The sequence below is a fragment of the Drosophila ananassae genome, chromosome 2R, assembly GCF_017639315.1.
Source record: "Drosophila ananassae strain 14024-0371.13 chromosome 2R, ASM1763931v2, whole genome shotgun sequence".
Taxonomy (NCBI): Eukaryota; Metazoa; Arthropoda; class Insecta; order Diptera; family Drosophilidae; genus Drosophila; species Drosophila ananassae.
In genome coordinates this window covers 13,167,752-13,188,405 of record NC_057928.1, presented here as the reverse complement: position 1 = coordinate 13,188,405, position 20,654 = coordinate 13,167,752, and the positions used below count along the sequence as shown (strand labels likewise).

The window sequence follows — 20,654 nt, the reverse complement described above, 5'->3', positions numbered from 1 at the left end:
AAACAATGAATACACTATGTATTATTATTTTAAAAAATAAGAAATAAGTTTAAATGGCCAAAGTTAATCAACACTGGTGTTTTAGCTAACGGCCACTCTAAATCTTGTTCAAGTGGCGCCCTCTGTCTCGATGTGTAACGGTCGAATCTTTGAGAAAGCTTTTGAATTTTTTAAATAAGAAAATCGTTCAAATCGGAAATAAAACACTGACTAACTTTAAAAACTGTAGAAATTTTATTTTGTTAGTCTCCTTTATCACGATTCTGCCACTAAACTTTGCTTGGAGCCGCCTGTAAGCTGATACGCAGTTCTACGCTCCCATAAGCTTTCGGATTCTTACTTAAGGGGGATAGTTGCGATTTTCGTCCTAGGCTGGCTGGCGATTCTCTCGTTCTCATTCTCATTCGGTCTCTTGAAGGAATCGCACGTATTCTGAATACGCGGAAAGCAAAGCAATCACAATCCAAATCGAAGTGGCAGTGCTGAAAGCAAGTGGTAGATTGAAAAAGTGAAAAACTCTCAAGTTCTTGGTTTTGTGGAAAGCGCAAAATTCGGAAAAACTGTGCAAAGTGGAGCGGTGTATCAGCGATTAAAACGTAAATGGAAAAGAAATGTGCGGAATTCGTTTTTTGTGGTCGCTTGGAAAAATGTGATATGCAAACTTCTACACACACACGCACTCCCTCCCAAAACACACTTTAAAAAAGCTAGCGTGCATGATATTTACAAAATAGTTAAGGAATGGGCAAGAACGTAATACGGAATACGGAAAAGAGATAAGGGTTCCGGCTCCCAGTCCCCTTACAATTTTCTCCCTTTTCAGTTTCCCGTAGGAGTTTCTCGGCAAAAAATCAATAAATTTTACATGCCGAACAGACACACAAATACTCACACACACAAACCCACATAGTGAAAAGAAGAAGAAGCGGCCTATCAAGAGAGCAGGAGAAGTAGGGGAGCCAGCTCCCCATCCGAGAACACAGTGATGGTCATGAAGATACAAACAGAGAGGGGGAAATAATATTGCAATTAAGATAAAAAATAAAATAGAAAAATTCAGGACATCTTGATAATTCAAATTTAAATAAAGCTGAAAAGGAACTACACTTGAAGAATTTTAATAACCTTTCTGTGACTAACGCTAATCTTAAAAAATAAATAATTTTTCTAGGAAATGGGTTTGGTTTTAAAGACTATTCCTAAACATAAAATGAATAAGTAGTATTTCTTATCACATTCCTAACCTCGTGTCTGGTTTTGCGGCAGTAGTTTTTTTTTGCCCTGCCGCAAGCTTCTTGCTCTTGTTCTCGTCCCAGCCACCTCCCCTTCAGACTATTCTTCAACTCGAGTTGACTATTTTATGGCCAGAGCTTCATTCCTGAATCTTGTTTCTGCTATTACCCGCCCCTTTTCTCCGCTCCAGCTGCCTCTCCACTTCACCATCCACCACAGAGACATGTGCGATGCAGACCAGCTGCGTTTGCTCTTCTCCGGTTCGGTTCACTCCGCTTCAAGGTCAGAGTAAGGTTAGCTCCGCACCGCAGGGCCATGGCAGTGATTTCTTCTCGGCTCCACCGTCTCAGGCCCCTCTTCCTCTTTCTATTCGGCGGCACAGTGGCAGCTGAAAAGCTGTAGCCACCGAACCACCGAACGCCGCAAATTGTTTTGCCTAATGGTCGCATCAAAATTAATGACAGCTGTTGTGTCTTTGTATCCTATTCTTCAGTGGGCTGTGTGGGAGGGCAATTTGGTCCTTGCCTACGTCACTACACTGAGAAAATAAATACACAAAAACCTATACAGATATAATCTCTTATATCTCTCTATCGAAGAAAATTTGACAGATTTCCTCTTTTTTCCTCTTTTAATAAAATTGCAATTTATTGATTTTTTAAACCGAATGATATTATTTGTCGGTTGCCCTTTGACATTTTCGGATTGCGTGGGTGCCAGCTTCCGACCACTCTCACTTGCTCTCTGATAAACTTTCTCTCTCTCTCCGGCATTTCTCTCTCTTTACATAACCGTTATGTAATCAGTTCGGCACTTCCTAGAAAGGCTTTCTCGCCTCAATTGCACTTCCATTTAAAGGATAACGTTCCTTTGTTTTATTGCCCATTTCTGTGTTTGCTCATGTAAGTGTTTGAGTGTTTGAGTGTTTGTGTGTCCTAGTCCTTGGCAAGGATTCTGCTAAATTGGCTGAGCAAACGAGGAGGAACAATGGGCCCAGGACTTGAGAAAGATTGGGTGAGATTTGCCCGAAAGTGTGAACTAAGGCCCCTCCAGCAGCTAAGTAGGTTCAAAGCTCTCTATAAGCTCATCAAGGATCTGCCAGACAAATAAAAGAGCTAATAAAAGAGCCTAGGTAGGGAAGTGAATTTCCTTTAATGGGCAGGCCCATTGAATTAAATTCCTTAGCCAGTTTTTGAAATTGGATACCCTCCTTTGTGGTCTGAAAAGTTTGGTTTAATGGTTCAGTGATTTTACAAATGAGAAAAATAAATTTTAATTACGTAGCAGTGATTTCAGAGGAATAATGGGGATTACGGGCATAATACTCTATCAGAAGATTTAGGTATTATTTGAAATAATTAATAACTTTATTAATTACCTGTTGAAATTGTTCCCCTGGCCATTGATTTTCCATCGTCAGGATTACCTGGTTCTGTTGCTGATAAGCCCTGTCCCGAGGTCTCTTGTGGAAATATATGACTATAATAAACAGAAGCGCCCAGAAGTGACTCAGCTCCCCGCTGCAATTCACCTGGATGGCCGGCCACTTGTTTACATAACTCCGGAGCAGAAGAAGGGGATTGCCAGGGGCTGGACAACCTACCCCAAAAGTGCAGCCGATCCCCAGTTCAGATACGTTCATTGGAAACTAATGTAAATTGCGATGTAGTTGTTTGTTTATTGACTGCAAACTGTATTTGCCGCTTAATTAGTGGAATGGTAGTGGGGGGGGATACCTTGCCGATACATAGAGGTAGTAGTGGGTGGTGGTGGGGAGCTGACCGCACCCAGGCCATAAATAGCAGACAGCTGCGATAAATTCAAGCGACAGACAGGAATTTATGGAGAAAATAAGCTTCGACGCTGGAAACTTTTCCACATTTTCCTTTAAATATAACGCCTCTGAAACGTAATCCCTTTCCCACAAACTTCTGTAAAAACAAACTCTTTTGTAAATAAAACATTTAAAACTAATTGGAAACAAGATACTTTCAGTTTCTTACAAGCCATTCGAAGCAAAACACCTTTTCTGAATTACAGATTTCTTAAAAATAAGAAGTGATAATTAATTCTTTATTAGCACCTCTAGAATTGATCTTTGGACCTTCAAGATTTCAAGTTTAATTAGTTACTGAAATATGTTACCTGTGATTACAGTACGTTTCAAAAATGTAATAACACTTCGCTTATCGCACGCGTCCAATCAAAGTTATCTATTATTATTAAAGGAGGAATTGGACAAGATTAATTATCGATTGGAGGGAATTATCAGACCTTACAGTTCTGGTAGCTTTGGCGCCCACTGTACCGGTAGATAAAAATAATATTCTCATAATACTAATTTGCTCAACGTAATTCCAAAGCGCAATAAAAAGCCAACCCAACCGCAAGACGGTCCGGGGAATCTCTAATTAAAAAGCTAAAAAAGCTACCCGGTCTATATAGAGACCTATATAGGGTGGTGGCGATAATGAAAACTAATTGCAACTATTTTTAAACCAATTGAGGTGGGGATCGCCCCCCTTCGGAGTGCCCCCTCGAGCGCCCACCGAGTGTTTCCCCAGCTGACTCAAGTGCACAGGTTGGAGGCCATAAAACAGAGAGGGCCACCAATAAAGTTGGCCCCGACTGCCTGATAAGCGACACAGCCGGGTCAGATAATGCGCATTTATAATGCCAATAGACCAAAGGAGCCGTACCTTCACCAGATATTTCATATCATAAATCGCTGGAATAAAAAGTTTATAGCAACTGCCGGCTACTGGTATTGGGAACTACTGGGAACCAGTACTGATTTGAGATTGGGAGACGGGGAGAAAGGCTTTCGCTTTAGGCTAATGAGTTTTCTATTGAGCCTAGGAACCTGGCACCCATTAGGACCACTAATTACCCCAGAGATAATGGCCTCGTGGCATGCCCCATCGCTTATCCGTACTAACCACACGCAATGTTGTCGACGCACAATTTATTTATTCGTTTTGGCTTTTGGGGCCTGGGGTTATTGAAACTTGTTGCCTGCTCTTGTTTACATTAAAGATATATATGTATATCGCAGGAGAGCAACTGTAGATGGGAATACATAGGCGCTAAACACCGATATCCGAGGCCTATAGATGTGGATGTGGGCCGGCGCGTTTCGGACTTTGAGCCAAACGGACGGATCATCCTCTCTCCCATTCACAGACCACATCTCTATATATCTCACCGATCTATTCTCAGCCGGTTGGTCTGCAGACTTGTTTGCCAAATGGGATATCTTGCTTCTTCCTCTCAGAGTGTCTCTTATTTTCTTTATTTCTGCTTAGCTGGAAGTCTAAATATTTACGTTGACTTCAGTGCAGAGTCTGGGATATCGGGTCCCTGGAACAGGGTGTCCCATTATACCATAATACCCATTAAAGCCAATCAATTCGATGTGTCACATCATCGTGTAAATACCATTTAACACGTGATCAATAATTCCCCAGGAATTTATGTTCACAACTACATCGTATCTATATATCTAATATAGATAAGTTATATGTATCCGCTTGGCTGGCATTATTCTGTCAGAGTTCCTACACTGAAAATAGCATTATATTATGACGCATTTGGGAAAGTTATGCAAGGAGACCGACGGAAATGAGATGAATTGTGAAAGGAAATAAATTGACGAACAATCTAAATGGCAGATAGATTCGATTTAAGACTCCCCTCAGAATAAGTTTTTATCATAATATTATTTTAAAAAAATTTCCACAAACATTTTATTGTTTTATTTTAGTTGGATTCTATATTTTCTACCATCTAATCTTTTCTGCAAAAATTCTTTTAACCCATTGCCACTACAGATATACGGAAAGATATGCGTTTTATTCAAGTCATGATTATGGAGTTTTATTGGCGGTCGTAAATGTTACCAAAGTTGCTCTTTCTTTTTGCGACTTAACTGGGAGGTGGGTGAGAAACTTTTCCACTGAACTCCGAACAGATAGAGTTCGCTGGTGGTCTATTATCCCATCTATATAGCCTATGCAGTACGTCACAATATAGCGATTCACAAGTCACAACAAGAGCCTTATCGTCCCGGGATTGTATTACGCATGCAGCCAGAAATCGAACATGTGTATATTTATAGCCCATTCCTCTCAATCACGCATGCAAATCGTGAAAAACGCCTTGCTCCCCAATGGAATGGAATGCCTAGAGCTCTGGGGTTCTGGTGGTTCCATTCTGAATCCGAAAAACACCTAATAACATACTCCCCCTACCCCTAAAAAAATGGTATATAAAAAGGTTCAGTGGGCCAGCAGACTCCGCAATGAATCCCATGTCTTATCTGGGCTCTAGAATAGCCGGGGGGTGGCGGCGGTGCCAAAAGTTTATTAACTTATTAATAAAAAAGTAAAGAAACCACCGCCCTTGCCTCTGCCTCAGTCCCAGACACTCGCCCGGCACATGTTAGACGCCTGATTCGAAAAAGCAAAAAAACATGAAATTCGCATGTTGGAGATCGAAGGAAATAATGCTCATTAAATAATTAAAATATTCATTTTAGATTAATTTCTTATCAGATAAGTTTTTATGGGAATTTCAGAGTACTCTCCGCGATAAGCCAGGAAATAGTTTAAAAAGTTAAAAGTTAGTTTCAAAAAAGATAACTAATATATTATTTTTATAAATAGTTCTCTAGATATTTAATAATTTGAGAAAATATATTTAAAATAATAATTATTAATAATATTTAATTAAATAATTATATACCCCCGATCGTATATACCCATTTTATTGTACCAGGTGCAGACACCCCGCAATAGAGAATCTATCTTATCGGTTGACAAAATTTCGGCACTTATCTGCGAGGTGCAGCCGGGGGAACCGGTTCCGATCCCCACCAAGCACCACCCCTGTGTCCTCTTGAGGAGCTCCCCCCCCACAAATGATTGTGGCGGGACTGGGAGAATGTGTCACCCGAAGATTGCGATGTGACGTGGTAGCCCCGGCCGGCCAGATAATTCCGATCGCTCTCTGGGACTTTGAACCAGAACCACCAGCCTATGGGTATATAATTCGAAACATTCATTCGTCTGTGGGGCACAATAGAAGCAGAAGTCCGATAAGGGGGGAAGTGATTTCGTTTGGGGGCAATCGAACGCATGAACTTGGAATTGGAATCTAATACCCATTCGCATCTTATCAGGTCCACCTTTTTGATTGATTACTTTATTCTGGCCTAATTAAATGAATTCCACTATATTGTGGCTATTTTAGTCTCCCATGAAATAAAAAAAACGAATAAAACGAGCTGCTAACTTTAATTAAACGGCAAAAGCAATGGAAAATTTCTGAAAAAGCATTTGAGACCAGCATGATCATCTAATGGAGATTCTATTTATATCGTAGCTCATAAACAGCAAAATGTATCTCTAAGATACATATTTTCGAATGCATTTCGCTGGTCAAAAGTTGAAAGACCCCATAGAGCGATATTTAAAAAGAATATTCCATATGTGACACTGAATTATTGATGATCGGATCTGTCAAGATCCCTCCCCAAAAAAATATCTAAAATTATAATCCTAAAAAAAACATCAGATTTCATGTGACACTTATTTGTTATTTTGTGCCTTGAATTTTTGCTAAAATATATTTATTTGAGAAAAACAGAATTCGGTTTTGTTGTTTATTCGACATTTTTGAAATTGTTATTGTTCAATTTTATTGCAATTCTCGTTTAAAGTATTTTGTTATTGTTATTTGAAACAAATCTATTGTGACGCCGTTTAATAGTTACCACGTAGAAATTATTGCACAGTTTGATAACGTTTAGCGATTCCAAATCACAATTGTTCCTATTTCGATAAAAGAGTGCAAATATGGGGCCTGGAATCCCAAGGTTGAACTTCTGGATGCAACGATTGTTCAATCAGTGTGTCAATCAATCAATTGAAAGATCGATTTGTTGAAATGTCTATTTAGGGAACAATTTAGAGAAGCCATTCAGGCAAAAAAGAGACACTCAGTTACGTAAATCAAGTCCAACTCTTGATAGATAAAGATTGTACAATATATTACCTAATAAATAAAATAATCTTTTTTTTTTTTATGTGCATATGTAGTGTTTAATATTTATGAAATTCTTTTGCATAAATGACACTGTAAATATTTTTCTGATAAGCTGAAATTGCATGTAATGCATGTAATATTGATATTGATTTAGAATTCAGAATCAGAATCGGAATCAGAATTCAGAATCAGGCGTCCGATTGCGTCGCCACCTCCGAGAGGTGCCATATCTCCCCATAGAGCGCGAGAATCACTGGGGGGAGAGAGCGTAGAGTAGAGCACTGGTGCCTGGTGGGGATTGAGTGCGATCTTTGGGGGGTTCTAGGTGCTGGGGCTGCTCCACCGGCGCTCATTCGCTTGCGAGCAGCCGTCAGTGTCGCGTGTGCCAACAGCGAGAAAAGAAATTGCACAAAATATCTGCCAGTGTATACAAAGTACGTGTGTGTTAGTGTTCTGTGTGTGTGTGAGTGTGTGTGTGTGCGAAAATAGTGCAAAATCCGCCAGCGACACAAAATAACTGAATATAGTGCAAAAAATCACTTTCAAGTGCAACCAAAATATTTTAAATTAAATAAAGAAATTAAATTAAATTCTTTTTGCTATTTTTTTTACAGCCAGCAACAATAAACAATAAACTGTATCAAGTGTGCTAATTATAGCTGAAAAAAGTACTGTTATTCTGTTAACTGTGTAACTGTAAACGGTGTGAACACGCAAATCGAGCCAGAAACCATAAAACCATAAAAATCTATATACCAGAAACCGAGTGAAAATCAAATTAGATCGCGAGAGACTTTCAACGTATAATGGCACCAACAACCACTGACAATTGCGAATTTGAATGTGCAACTGTTGAAGCAACAACAACAACAACATCGATTAGCGGCAATTTCGATTTTGAAAATTCGGAAGCCAACACCGGCAGTGGCAACGGCAACGGCAGCAACTTTGAAGAATCGAATGAATTGCATTTGAGCGGCCAGCATCAGGATCATCAGGATCAGGATGTCCAGCAGGATGTGGAGCAGCAAAAGCAGATGCCATGGGAGGCACCTGGCAAACAGGGACTCTACGATCCCCAGAACGAGCACGAGGCCTGCGGTGTCGGTTTCATCGTGGCCATCGATGGAAAGCGCTCTCACAAGGTAAAGATCCTTTCAGGATTAAAGATTTAAAAATTCGAAATCACTATCTTTTAGAACCTTAATTTTATGGATTTTTTTTAAGTCAAGATCTCTTCCAGAAATGTCTCTTTCTTTTTAGAAATTGTTGAAAGTTGCAACACTTCCTTTTAAATCCCTAAAATTGTTAATTTCTGTTGCTTAAATTTATTTTAATATATCCCCTATATAACAACCTCTATCTTTCCGATCTCCTCCAGATTCTACGTGATGCCCAGACCCTCTCAGAACGGATGAATCATCGCGGTGCCTGTGCCTGCGACAATGACACTGGTGATGGTGCTGGCGTTTTGGCTTCCATTCCTCACGGACTCTATGCCAAGGCCCTGTAAGTTCCACCTAAAAAACTATATATGTTTTCTTTTATATGTAGTGTAAACAAAATGTATGCTTAAATATGCCGGTTCCTCTGGCGCCGTCGCCATTTACACGGGATCTGTCTAGGAGGGGGAACTGACAGCAGAACGATATCGGTGCGATCTCGTGCGCGAAATACGAAAATAGCTCAAAGCTGCTGCTGTGTCGTTTGTCGCTGTCTATCAGTTTGAGATTACTCTTTTAGCAGTAAAGTATCAGGATTTTATGATCAAATTTGCTAAAAATAAATTTAAGAAAATAAAAGTGTTGTAGAATTAGATATTTCTAAGTTAGGAACCTGAGAAACAGAAGTATTTATAAACGATTCAGGGATAGAACCACACATAAAATCGTGAAATTATCTATAAGGATGTATTAGAGATCTTTAAAAAGACTATTGATTGTTAATTTAATTAGTTTTATAACTAAAATTGATTAAATATTCCCCAAATAAGTAAACTTGACCTTATAAGGCGACCTTCATTCCTTTAAAACTTATCTTTATTAACCTCACTTGAGCATATTATCTAAACAATTTTATTAGAGGTAGGAAATATTAGAATAAGACTATTATTTGCACTTTTGCTTAACTGGCATTATTTAATCCCAGGGTTCAATAGTCAACAGCCTCAATAAATAGTTATGACAGTCCGGACACGTAACAATTTCAATTGAGATTTATTGCCAGCTTTCAGCTACCTATTTTCAGACGATGTTTGAATGACTTTCAATGCACGTGTTAGCTTTAGAATGATTATTTTTCTAAACTATAGCCCTTAATGGGGGAGAGTATTTAGTTTAACGGATCATATCCGATGGCTACCCTTCATTGAGCGCCAAATCTCAAAGTACTGTGAAAACATTCGTCTAGAATGTCAAAAATAGTCTGTTGAAATGAAGCACATCCACAGATCCACAGAGATATATCCCCCAACGACGGTCAGGTAGACATATGTAGATATATAGTTAGTACTTGTCAGTATGTACCAGGGTATTTGCGTACCAACACCGATCCGACAATCCAACATCTGCTCTCTGCTCCCGTCCAACGATTTCTGTTTTCTGTTTATTTTGTCAGCATTTTGGCACGGTTCTTGTTTTCGTCACGCTTTGACCAGAATCGGTTCATACGTACATATCCATATAGTATATATATTTAATAGGCTCTATACGTAGTGCTCTATTGAGGGAGAAAGTTATACGGACAGGAGGAGGAGCTGAATAGAATGGAGGCCATTCAGGGGCAATTACTTTGCGCGAATTATTCCATTCCACAATATAACATAATAATTTCGACTGAGTATCCATTTAACTGGACTGTGCCAAATGGAAAAACACGGCAAGGTCCCCTCCCAGTCCAGTAGCCAGATGGGCATAGTAATGAGGTTCGGTCTGGTTAGAATCAGGCATTCTGAGTGAAGAACAATTTGGGAATTTCACCAAGTTCGGCTTGATTTCATAGAACTGATGATAGAGTTTCCTAAAGTTTGTAGGGTAGGTCGATTAATTTAATTTATATTTATTTAAAGTCTAGCAGTCTATTGAGATTGTGGGGACCAGTTTAATAAGGTTAACTGATTTAAATCAATGCCAAGTGAAACTTACAAAGCGAAGCTCAATAACACAGCCTTTCAATCATCTTAAAATAGCTTAATTTTTAAATAGCGAGGAAACTATAAACCTTACGGATTTAAGGCCCTTCGAAAGCTCAGTTCCCTAACCCCAGCTAATAAAAACGACACTGCCCAATCGATTTACAACTCGGTGTGCTAATCAATGGCGCGAATTTGCAACTATTTGCTAAGTAATTAGTGGCCCAGCTGTCTAATATATAGTAGGTATATGGAAAACGTATATGCGATTGATGGATGGATCATTAAATGGCGTAATGTCGCACGACAGACCATAAATCTAGTTCAATTATCGTCTGTCCGGGGATTTAATTGATATGTCCGAGCATTTTTTGGGGGGACTGGAGGGAGTTCTTGGTGGGTTATGGGGATTTCGTCCTACAGAGTATAGGTTCTATAGAAAGCGAGGAAATTGTGAAATACTTGGCATGTTCAGGGGGATCGGGAAGCAAAAACAGGCTCTAGACACGCACGTGCCGCCGTCATGGAGAGCCGGCTCGAGATTGCGATCTGGGAGAGCAACAAGTCGGTGAATGCCAAGTTCAAGGACCTCTCCAAGTCTTGGACTAATTGCGAAATTATGGCAAAGCACTTAGGCAGGTTACCCCTCCCCGGATCGGATCGGAGCGGAATACTGCGACGTAATAAGAACAAGCTTCGGTTACAGATCAACCTCAATGGCACTGCGAGAAAAAGTCATCCAGCTGGCTTATCTTCCTAGTATGGGACGAGCAGAGCATCCATTTTTATTCTCAGTGGAGCAATATGCCTGTCAGAATGACACAAACAGGTGGCGGATGGGGGAACGACTCATGCGAATCGACAGGCTGGTCGTAGGGGGATGGGAAGTGGGCCTGGGAGGTGGATGGGTTCTGATGGCTGGACCGCTGACAGCTTCTAGAGAGATGCTGATAAGGTGCGACTTGCGGCGGACTTGTTTCGTCACTCGCCCTGAATGGATCTCACTGATCCGAATGGCGCGATGAATGAAATGACTGAAACGCTGAACCGGGCGCGCCGGATTCAATTGCAACAAATGGAAACCTGACTAGGAGCGACTTAATGGCGCATTAAACTCAAGATTCAATTGCATGGGCGTGGGGTGGGGTTAGGCAGTGCACCCAACTAATGCGACATTACTGGAGGAGATGGAGAAAACCAGATATTCTACCCTATACTCTCCAAGATCTAATAAAAATTTCCATTTCTTTCTATACTTTCAGAGCCAAGCAGGGTGTAACCTTGCCGGAATTGGGTGACTATGCCACAGGCATCTTCTACCTGGATGAGGCGCAGCACGCCGCCGCCGAGAAGGAGTTCGATGCTCTGGCCAAGAGCCTGGGTCTCGAGGTGATCGCCTGGCGCACGGTTCCGGCCAACCAGGCGGCCATCGGCGTGGTGGCCCGCAAATCGGAGCCCCTGTCCCGTCAGGTGTTCGTCCGTCGACCGGCCGGAAGCGACGAGAAGTCCTTCGAACGGCAGGTGTTCGTCCTGCGGAAGAGGGCCAGCCACGAGCTGACCAAGCCGGGCAGACGCTTCTACATCTGCTCGATGTCCGACCGTACCGTGGTGTACAAGGGTCTGTTCACCTCGGACCAGTTGTGGGAGTATTATACGGACCTCAAGGATCCGGAGTTTGAGACGTACTTGGCCCTGGTCCATACGCGCTTCTCCACCAACACCTTCCCCAGCTGGGAGCGCGCCCATCCCCTGCGTGTCCTCGCCCACAACGGCGAGATCAACACCCTCCGGGGCAACGTGAACCTGATGAAGGCCCGCGAGGGTGTGATGCAGTCGGACCTGTTCGGGGATCAGCTGAAGAAGCTCTATCCCGTGGTGGAGCCGAATCTCTCCGACTCGGGCAGCTTCGACTGTGTCCTGGAGTTCATCACCATGGCCAGCGAGAGGTCGCTGCCGGAATCGGTGATGACCATGGTGCCGGAGGCGTGGCAGAACGACAAGACCATGCCGCAGGAGAAGCGCGACTTCTACCAGTGGGCCGCCTGTGTGATGGAGCCCTGGGACGGACCGGCCCTGATCAGCTTCACCGACGGCCGCTACATCGGAGCCGTGCTGGACCGGAACGGCCTGCGTCCGTCGCGCTTCTACGTGACCAAGGAGAATGTGCTGGTCATGGCCTCCGAGGTGGGAGTCTACGACGTAGATCCCTCGCAGGTGACACTCAAGAGCCGCTTGAAGCCCGGCCGGATGCTGCTGGTGGACACCAAGGAGCAGAAGCTCATCCAGGACATTGAGCTGAAGTCGCAGATTGCCAAGTCGAGGCCCCATTCCGAGTGGCTGCAGCAGAAGGTGAGTTAAGCTGAGACACACTCGGGTGATGAGTTCCATCACCCCCAAGCACACTGATCATGCTCACAGCCTCGAATCCCACTAATCATCTCGAGACACGAATAGCCCATCTCCAGACACAAAATTAAAAAAAAAAACAAAAAACGATTAAACAAAACTAATTATAAAAAAATTGTATTTGGTCTAAATTTATCCATTCTCTCTCTCACGCTATCCCCTAATCTCAATCTCTGTGTATATGTGTGTTAATTTTTGGACTGATCCAGATGGTAAGTTACCTAGGTCCTTTGGCCAACCCCGAGTAGTCCTTTGAGTTGCGTTCCGTTGCCAAGTTTCCATTTTGCATGTCCTTTTTGGTTGCTTTTGATTCAGCTTTGCTTGGGCCACCTACTGATTCACTTTTCTGCTCCCGAACAGATCACTCTGGACGAGATTCGCAATGCGAATGTCCTGAACACTGCTCCCGTGGATGAGTTGGCCAAGTTGCCCGCCTCCCAGAGGGGCATCTTCGATCCAAGGCTCTCGCTCTTCGGCTACACCACGGAAACGGTCAATATGCTCCTCATTCCGATGTTCAAGAACAAGTAAGTAGTCCCTCGAACCCTTCTATATCATCCGATTTCAGGACTAAATATTATCGACTTGCAGGAAGGAAGCCCTGGGCTCCATGGGCAACGATGCTCCACTGGCCTGTCTGTCCACCTTCCAGCCGATCCCGTACGAGTATTTCAAGCAACTGTTCGCCCAGGTGACCAATCCGCCCATCGATCCATTCCGCGAGAAGGTGGTCATGTCGATGCAGTGCCCCATCGGACCGGAGGCCAATCTCCTCCAGCCGTCGGCGCAGCAGGTGCACCGCATTTGGCTGCCCAATCCCATACTGAGCATTCCAGACACCCAGCTGCTCAAGCGGAACACGCACCGCGGCTGGCGTACCAAAGTCCTGGACATCACATTCCAGTACAACGAGGGCGTCCAGGGCTACCTGGACTGCATCGATCGTGTGTGCCGCGAAGGTGCTGCCGCCGCCCAAGCCGGCTACCAACTCCTGGTGGTCTCCGATCGTGGGGCCGGAGTCGGTGGCAAGGTGGCTGTTTCTGCCTTGCTTGCCCTGGGTGCACTGCATCATCACTTGATTGAGACGCTGCAGCGCATGAAGGTGGGCATTGTGGTGGAGACGGCCGAGGCCCGAGAGGTTCATCATATTTGCGTGCTCCTCGGCTACGGAGCGGACGCCATTTGTCCGTATTTGGCCTTCGAACTGGCCCAGGCCCTGCGGGACGACGGCGTCATTGGTCCGGAAGTGAACGACAAGCAGATCTACGCCGCCTACGCCCAGGCCATTGATACGGGCATTGCCAAGGTGATGGCCAAAATGGGCATTAGTACCCTGCAGTCCTACAAGAGCGCCCAGATCTTCGAGGCCGTCGGCTTGGGCAGCGAACTGGTCGCCAAGTGCTTCCGCGGCACCCAGAGTCGCATCGGCGGCGTTACCCTGGAGATCCTGGCCAAGGAGGGCCTCGAAAGGTATCAGCTGACCTATGGAAAGAGCTCACCTGACACGCGCATCCTCCGAAACCCTGGACAGTACCACTGGCGTCACGGTGGTGAGGCTCACATCAATGAGCCCTCCTCCATTGGCAGTCTGCAGGAAGCGGCGGTCAACAAGAACCTCGATGCCTTCGAGGCCTTCAAAAAGACCACCCTGGACAGCGTGAAGAAGTGCGCCCTGCGTGGCCAGTTGGAGTTCGTCACTGACCGCCAAAAGATTGATATTTCCGAGGTGGAGCCGGCCAGCGAGATTGTCAAGCGGTAGGTCTGATTCCTAAACGAAAAGTATTATTTTACAAATTATTTTCCTCTAAAGATTCGCCACTGGAGCCATGAGCTTTGGCAGCATCTCTCTGGAGGCCCATCAGACTCTTTCCATTACCATGAACCGTATTGGCGGCAAGAGCAACACCGGAGAAGGTGGCGAGGATTCCGATCGTTATTTGAGTAAGTTTCCAAAGATAATCCTCCGAAGAAAGTCTTTCAATCTTCGATGTTCACCCCGCAGATCAGGATCCCAACAACAGCCGTCGCTCGGCCATCAAGCAGGTGGCTTCCGGTCGCTTTGGTGTCACGGCCTCCTACCTGGCCAACGCCGATGATCTGCAGATCAAGATGGCCCAGGGAGCCAAGCCCGGAGAGGGCGGCGAGCTGCCCGGCTACAAGGTCACCAAGGACATTGCCAAGACCCGTAAATCGGTGCCGGGAGTGGGCCTGATTTCGCCACCACCTCATCACGATATCTACTCGATCGAGGACTTGGCTGAGCTGATCTACGATCTGAAGTGCTCGAATCCCAATGCCCGGATCAGTGTGAAGCTGGTGTCCGAAGTGGGTGTGGGTGTTGTGGCTTCCGGAGTGGCCAAAGTGAGTAGCTAAGTAGTTTTTTAAAAAGGCAGTTTGTGAGAGTACTCTTTCCAATCCAGGGCAAAGCCGAACACATTGTCATTTCGGGACATGATGGCGGCACTGGAGCCAGCTCATGGACTGGCATCAAGAACGCCGGATTACCCTGGGAACTGGGTGTGGCCGAAACCCATCAGGTGCTGGTCCTGAACAATCTCCGATCACGGTAAGTTTCCGACCAGGAGAAGGTGCCATATCCGCTCTCTCCTGTTGTTTGTTGTTACTAATCATGAACCGATACATTACTGAAAGTGCCTGGTTATCCAGATGACAGCGTTGGAAAACCTGTTCAGAACATGTATTCCCCAAATAAGCAGATATCGATCCTAGAGATTGATCATCGGAAAGTTGGGCTGATCCCCCAAAACACAACCCCATTGAAACTCCTCGATACATGTGGCCAGTGGGCAGTGGGCAGGAGGACATTGACAAGGCGGACGAGGAGGGCGAGCAAGGAATCGCAATAGATCCTCCATAGAGCACTCAGAACTCAAAACTGATCCTTGAAAGTGGAGGAAACTGATCCGTTTGACAGAAAACCACCAAGATGGAGACCAATTGTGGACTGAATCCAATGAGTATTGCCCACAAAAGTGGACAGAAACTGCTCATCCTGAAAGTGATCTAGAGATCCCGATCTGATGCACTGATTTCCACTGCCAGTCGCTCCGGTCCACTCGCTCTACTCCACTCCACTCAACTCCACTCCACTCACTCGCTCACTCGATCACGATCCACGTCGCGCTGTGCTCCATTCGTAATTTCTTCTCATTACATTTATTTTTGCTCCAAGTTGGGGTTGCTAACGTTGCCTTCCTTTCTATGTCGTGTCTTCCCACTCTAATCGGTCTGGATCTGGATCTGCTTCCGGTTCTGTCTGGGATTGGTCTGGCTGCCCTTGTTGATTCCCCATCTTCACCAGAGTGATTGTCCAAGCCGATGGCCAGCTGCGTACAGGATTCGATGTGGTGGTCGCTGCTCTTCTGGGTGCCGATGAGTTTGGCTTCAGTACAGCTCCTCTTATTGTGATGGGTAAGTTCTTCCTTAAGGATTATATTATTCATATTAATGACCTCCTCTAACAGGCTGCACCATGATGCGCAAGTGCCACCTGAACACCTGCCCGGTGGGCATTGCCACCCAGGATCCAGTGCTGCGCAAGAAGTTCACTGGCAAGCCGGAGCATGTCATCAATTTCTTCTTCATGCTGGCGGAGGATGTAAGATTCTATGCCTCAATACCTCCTCAATAGATGACTAACACATGTCCTTTAGATCCGTAAAATCATGGCTGGACTGGGCATCCGCAAGTTCCAGGATCTGATTGGTCGCACCGACTTGCTCCGCATTGCCACCCAGCGCGAGGCCAAGGCCAGCAACCTGGATCTGAAGCTGCTCCTGCAGCCAGCTTTGGAGCTCCGCCCTGGAACCAACATCGTTGGTGGCTCCGTCAAGCAGGACTTCCAGCTGGAGAAGCGCTCCGACAACCAACTGATCGCCAAGGCTCAGCAAATCTTCAGCGGAGCCGACGACAACGTGACTGTCAAGATGCGCATCCACAACGAGGAGAGAGCCTTTGGATCCACCCTGAGCTACCATATTGCATGGTGGGTTTTAGTTTGATTTTCATCCAAAGTTTCCTACATAGATTATCTTTCTTTTGCAGCAAATACGGAGAAGCCGGTCTGCCCTCGGGCAAGAGCATCGACATCTTCCTGGAGGGCTCTGCCGGCCAGAGCTTCTGCGCCTTCCTGGCCCGTGGTGTGAACGTGACCCTCAAGGGCGATGCCAACGACTATGTCGGCAAGGGCCTGTGCGGTGGCAATGTGGTCATCACTCCCCCGGACACGGCTCCCTTCGAGTCGCACCTGAACGTCATTGTGGGCAATGTCTGCCTCTACGGAGCCACCGAGGGAACCGCCTTCTTCCGAGGTATTGCCGCCGAGCGCTTCTGCGTGAGGAACTCCGGCGTCACGGCCGTGGTAGAAGGTGTGGGTGACCACGGTTGCGAGTACATGACTGGGGGACTAGTGGTCATCCTGGGTCTGACTGGACGCAACTTTGCCGCCGGCATGTCGGGAGGCATTGCCTATGTCTATGACATCGATGGCTCCTTCAAGCCCAAGGTGAACCCGGAGAGTGTGGAGCTGCTGCCGCTGGAGATCGAGAAGGATGTGCAGTTGGTGAAGCAGCTGCTGGCTGACTTTATCGAGAAAACAGGCTCCAAGGTGGCCAAGGAACTGCTCGCCAACTGGGCCCAGGCCCAGTCCAAGTTTGTCAAGGTCTTCCCGTACGAATACCAAAAGGCTCTGCAGGATTTGGCCGAGCAGGAGTCCCTCGAGCAACCACTGAAGACCTCGGCCATCGAGAATGGAAATGGCAAGCATGAGCCACACATCAAGGACATCGAGGAGGCCATCCAGGACGTGGCACTGGAGCAGAAGCGTGCAGAGCGAGTGCTGGACAAGACCCGGGGTTTCGTCAAGTACAAGAGGGAGGCGGCTCCCTACCGCGATGCCGGTGACCGACAGAAGGATTGGGACGAGGTCTACAACTTCTCACACGTCCGCAAGAACCTGAAGGTCCAGGCCGCCCGGTGCATGGAGTGCGGTGTTCCGTTCTGTCAGTCCAACTCCACTGGCTGTCCGCTGGGCAACATCATTCCCAAGTGGAACGACCTCGTCTTCCACGGCGAGTGGCAGGAGGCTCTGCGCCAGCTGCTGCAGACCAACAACTTCCCGGAGTTCACGGGTCGAGTCTGCCCGGCTCCCTGCGAGGGTTCCTGTGTGCTGGGCATTTCCGAGCCGGCTGTCACCATCAAGAACATCGAGTGCGCCATCATCGACCATGCCTTCGAGCAGGGCTGGATCAAGCCGGAGATTCCCGAGGTGCGCACTGGCAAGCGGGTGGCCATTGTGGGATCCGGTCCCTCCGGTCTGGCTGCCTCCCAGCAGCTGAACCGCGCTGGCCACTTTGTCAGCGTCTTCGAGCGGAATGATCGCGTTGGCGGTCTCCTGCAATACGGCATTCCCACGATGAAGCTGTCCAAGGAGGTGGTCAAGCGGCGGGTGGACCTCATGGCGGACGAGGGCATTGAGTTCCGCACGAACGTGCATGTGGGCAAGGACCTTAAGGCGGAGCAGCTGCTGAAGGAGTAAGTACATCCAGAATCCTCTGGGGAAGTCTTGACTAAAATTGGCAATTCCACTTCCAGATATGATGCAGTTTTGCTGACCACAGGATCCACCTGGCCGCGAGACTTGCCGTTGGCGAATCGCGATCTCAAGGGCATCCACTTCGCCATGGAGTTCCTCGAGGCCCAGCAGAAGAAGCAGCTGGGCGGTAAGCAGGACATCATCTCGGCGGCGGGCAAGGATGTGATCATTATCGGAGGCGGCGACACTGGCTGCGATTGCATCGCCACCTCGCTGCGTCAGGGCGCTAAGAGCATCACCACCTTCGAGATTCTCCCAGAGCCACCACAGAAGCGCGCCGAGGACAATCCCTGGCCCCAGTGGCCGAAAGTCTTCCGCGTCGACTACGGCCACGAGGAGGTGAAACTCAAGTGGGGCAAGGATCCTCGCCAGTACTGCACCACCACCAAGGAGTTCATCGGCGAGAACGGCACCATTAAGGGCGTCAACACCGTCGAGGTGGAGTGGACCAAGACGGAGACGGGTCAGTGGCGTATGCAGGAAGTGGCTGGTTCCGAGAAATACTTCCCTGCCGATCTGATCCTGCTGGCCATGGGCTTCCTGGGACCCGAGAAGACAGTGCCCGGCGAGCTCGGCCTCGATCTTGATCCGCGCGGCAACATCAAGGCCTGCAACGGACAGTATGGAACCTCCAACTCCAAGGTCTTTGCGGCAGGCGGTAAGTTTTGGAATTAGTGTTATCCTTTTAGGATATTTTCTAACTCTCTATGGTTATCCTTTGATTTCAGATTGCCGGCGTGGCCAGTCGCTGGTCGTCTGGGCCATAACCGAAGGTCGTCAGGCCGCCCGCCAGGTGGACTCCTATCTGACCGGCCGACCCAGTGGGCTACCAGGACCCGGCGGTGTTGTCGGGACATCCTAAGCTGGATAGCCGAGATCAAGTTTTGTGTGCGTGCATCGTCCTTAGCCCATAGAGCGAACTTCTTTACCGATTTGCAATTTGTGATTTTTATTTTCGCGATTTTAGTTTAGTTTACACTGAAAGAAAAAAAAAGACTTGAGTTTTTTTTTACACACCAAACCAAAAACATAACGAAACCCCTTTCATTTAGTTTTATTTTCATCGCAAAGCTGGCTGGGAATTTAAGTTTGTTGTTTATTTTCGGTTTCCTCGGTTACCTCGGTTACCTCGGTGAGTCGAAATGCCCTCCATAGGATGATGCTGCGGCAGAAGTCAATTAAGAGTGCAAAAAGGGCTGATTGCAGCCAATCGAATACTTCTATATACATAAACTTATATCTTAAATGAATTTGAATATCCAACCATGAAAAATCTAAGGACAATAACTAGAAATTTACCGTTATCGTTAAATCGAAAAAAAAAATAATTAAAATTAATTAACTGAACATACATATTTAGAGAATGCTTATTTTCAATGTTGTTCGACTTGTGTTGCCTGTTCTCTAAAACAAAAAACAAAAATATATTATGTGAAAATTGGTATGCTGATCTCCACCTCCTATATACTAATATATACGATATAGCGTATATAGACAGACAAATGTATTACACTCGGCCAATATCGAACCGCATTTTTTAGATGTTGTTTGTGTGTTTTTAACTGCATTCGACCGTTAATCGCAGAAGTACCTAAGTGGCTAATTGTTAAAAATCGAAATGTGCTCTTTGGACGTTATATGTATGAAAAAAATACAACTATTTATACAAACGAAATATTTAACCCAACTGTATACCCTTATACATACTTCTATATATGAATATATTTATGTGCAAGTATTTGATGAAATAAATATTCAAAATTACCAAAATCTTTTTGCCTTTTTTAAATCTAACAGTAGAAAATGGGTTTTAAATTACACAGATACTATAAATTTAAAAATTAATCCCATCCTAGTTAAAAGAAATGCTTATAACACTGCGAGTGGTTTCGTCACCTACGTAAAACACTGCTTTTAAAACCCAACTGATTTTCTGTTAAAAAAAGCAAATTAGTGGCTTTTTTTAATAAAAACTAAATGTAAATAAACCAACTAGGAATATTATATTTCACAAAACACCTTTTTCTCCTTAAACAATTATTTCATATACATTTTATTATTGTTTGTAAATCAATATTAATATACATCTTATTTTTAGAAGAAATACGAGAAGTACGTTTCCCAAACATTTTGTCACCAAATTAAAGGCCAGTAGTATACATTTAGGTAACAAATTAAGTGTTAATTTAAAAAACAAAGTTTATTATTTTTAAATTTAAATTTTTT

At 45.3% G+C, this 20,654-nt stretch overlaps 1 protein-coding gene across 5 annotated transcripts; it reads left to right on the top strand.

The window, feature by feature from the left end:
* Positions 1-371: 371 nt before the first annotated feature.
* Positions 372-19,768, top strand: LOC6493372 (glutamate synthase [NADH], amyloplastic). 5 transcript variants are annotated; one of them, XM_014908866.3, is made up of 16 exons: positions 372-596; positions 7,893-8,423; positions 8,660-8,787; positions 11,671-12,757; positions 13,024-13,026; positions 13,175-13,341; positions 13,406-14,569; positions 14,625-14,755; positions 14,817-15,175; positions 15,235-15,380; positions 16,137-16,246; positions 16,300-16,433; positions 16,489-16,820; positions 16,880-18,367; positions 18,428-19,086; positions 19,157-19,768. In XM_014908866.3, the coding sequence occupies exons 2-16, from the start codon at positions 8,085-8,087 to the stop codon at positions 19,288-19,290; spliced, it is 6,381 nt and encodes a 2,126-aa protein (XP_014764352.1). In that variant the 5' UTR covers positions 372-596; positions 7,893-8,084; the 3' UTR covers positions 19,291-19,768. The 5 variants fall into 5 exon arrangements, 3 of the variants coding, with proteins under 3 accessions (XP_014764352.1, XP_014764353.1, XP_032310704.1); XM_014908867.3 differs by lacking the exon at positions 372-596 and adding an exon at positions 7,608-7,712; XM_032454813.2 differs by lacking the exons at positions 372-596; positions 13,024-13,026 and adding an exon at positions 7,608-7,712.
* Positions 19,769-20,654: the final 886 nt, after the last annotated feature.

Coding starts and splice junctions, on each gene's coding strand:
- LOC6493372 (XM_014908866.3), top strand. CDS start 8,085: ATGGCACCAACAACCACTGACAATTGCGAATTTGAATGTGCAACTGTT. Junction 8,424..8,659: donor ATGGAAAGCGCTCTCACAAG/GTAAAGATCCTT, acceptor GATCTCCTCCAG/ATTCTACGTGATGCCCAGAC. Junction 15,176..15,234: donor TGGCTTCCGGAGTGGCCAAA/GTGAGTAGCTAA, acceptor TTTCCAATCCAG/GGCAAAGCCGAACACATTGT.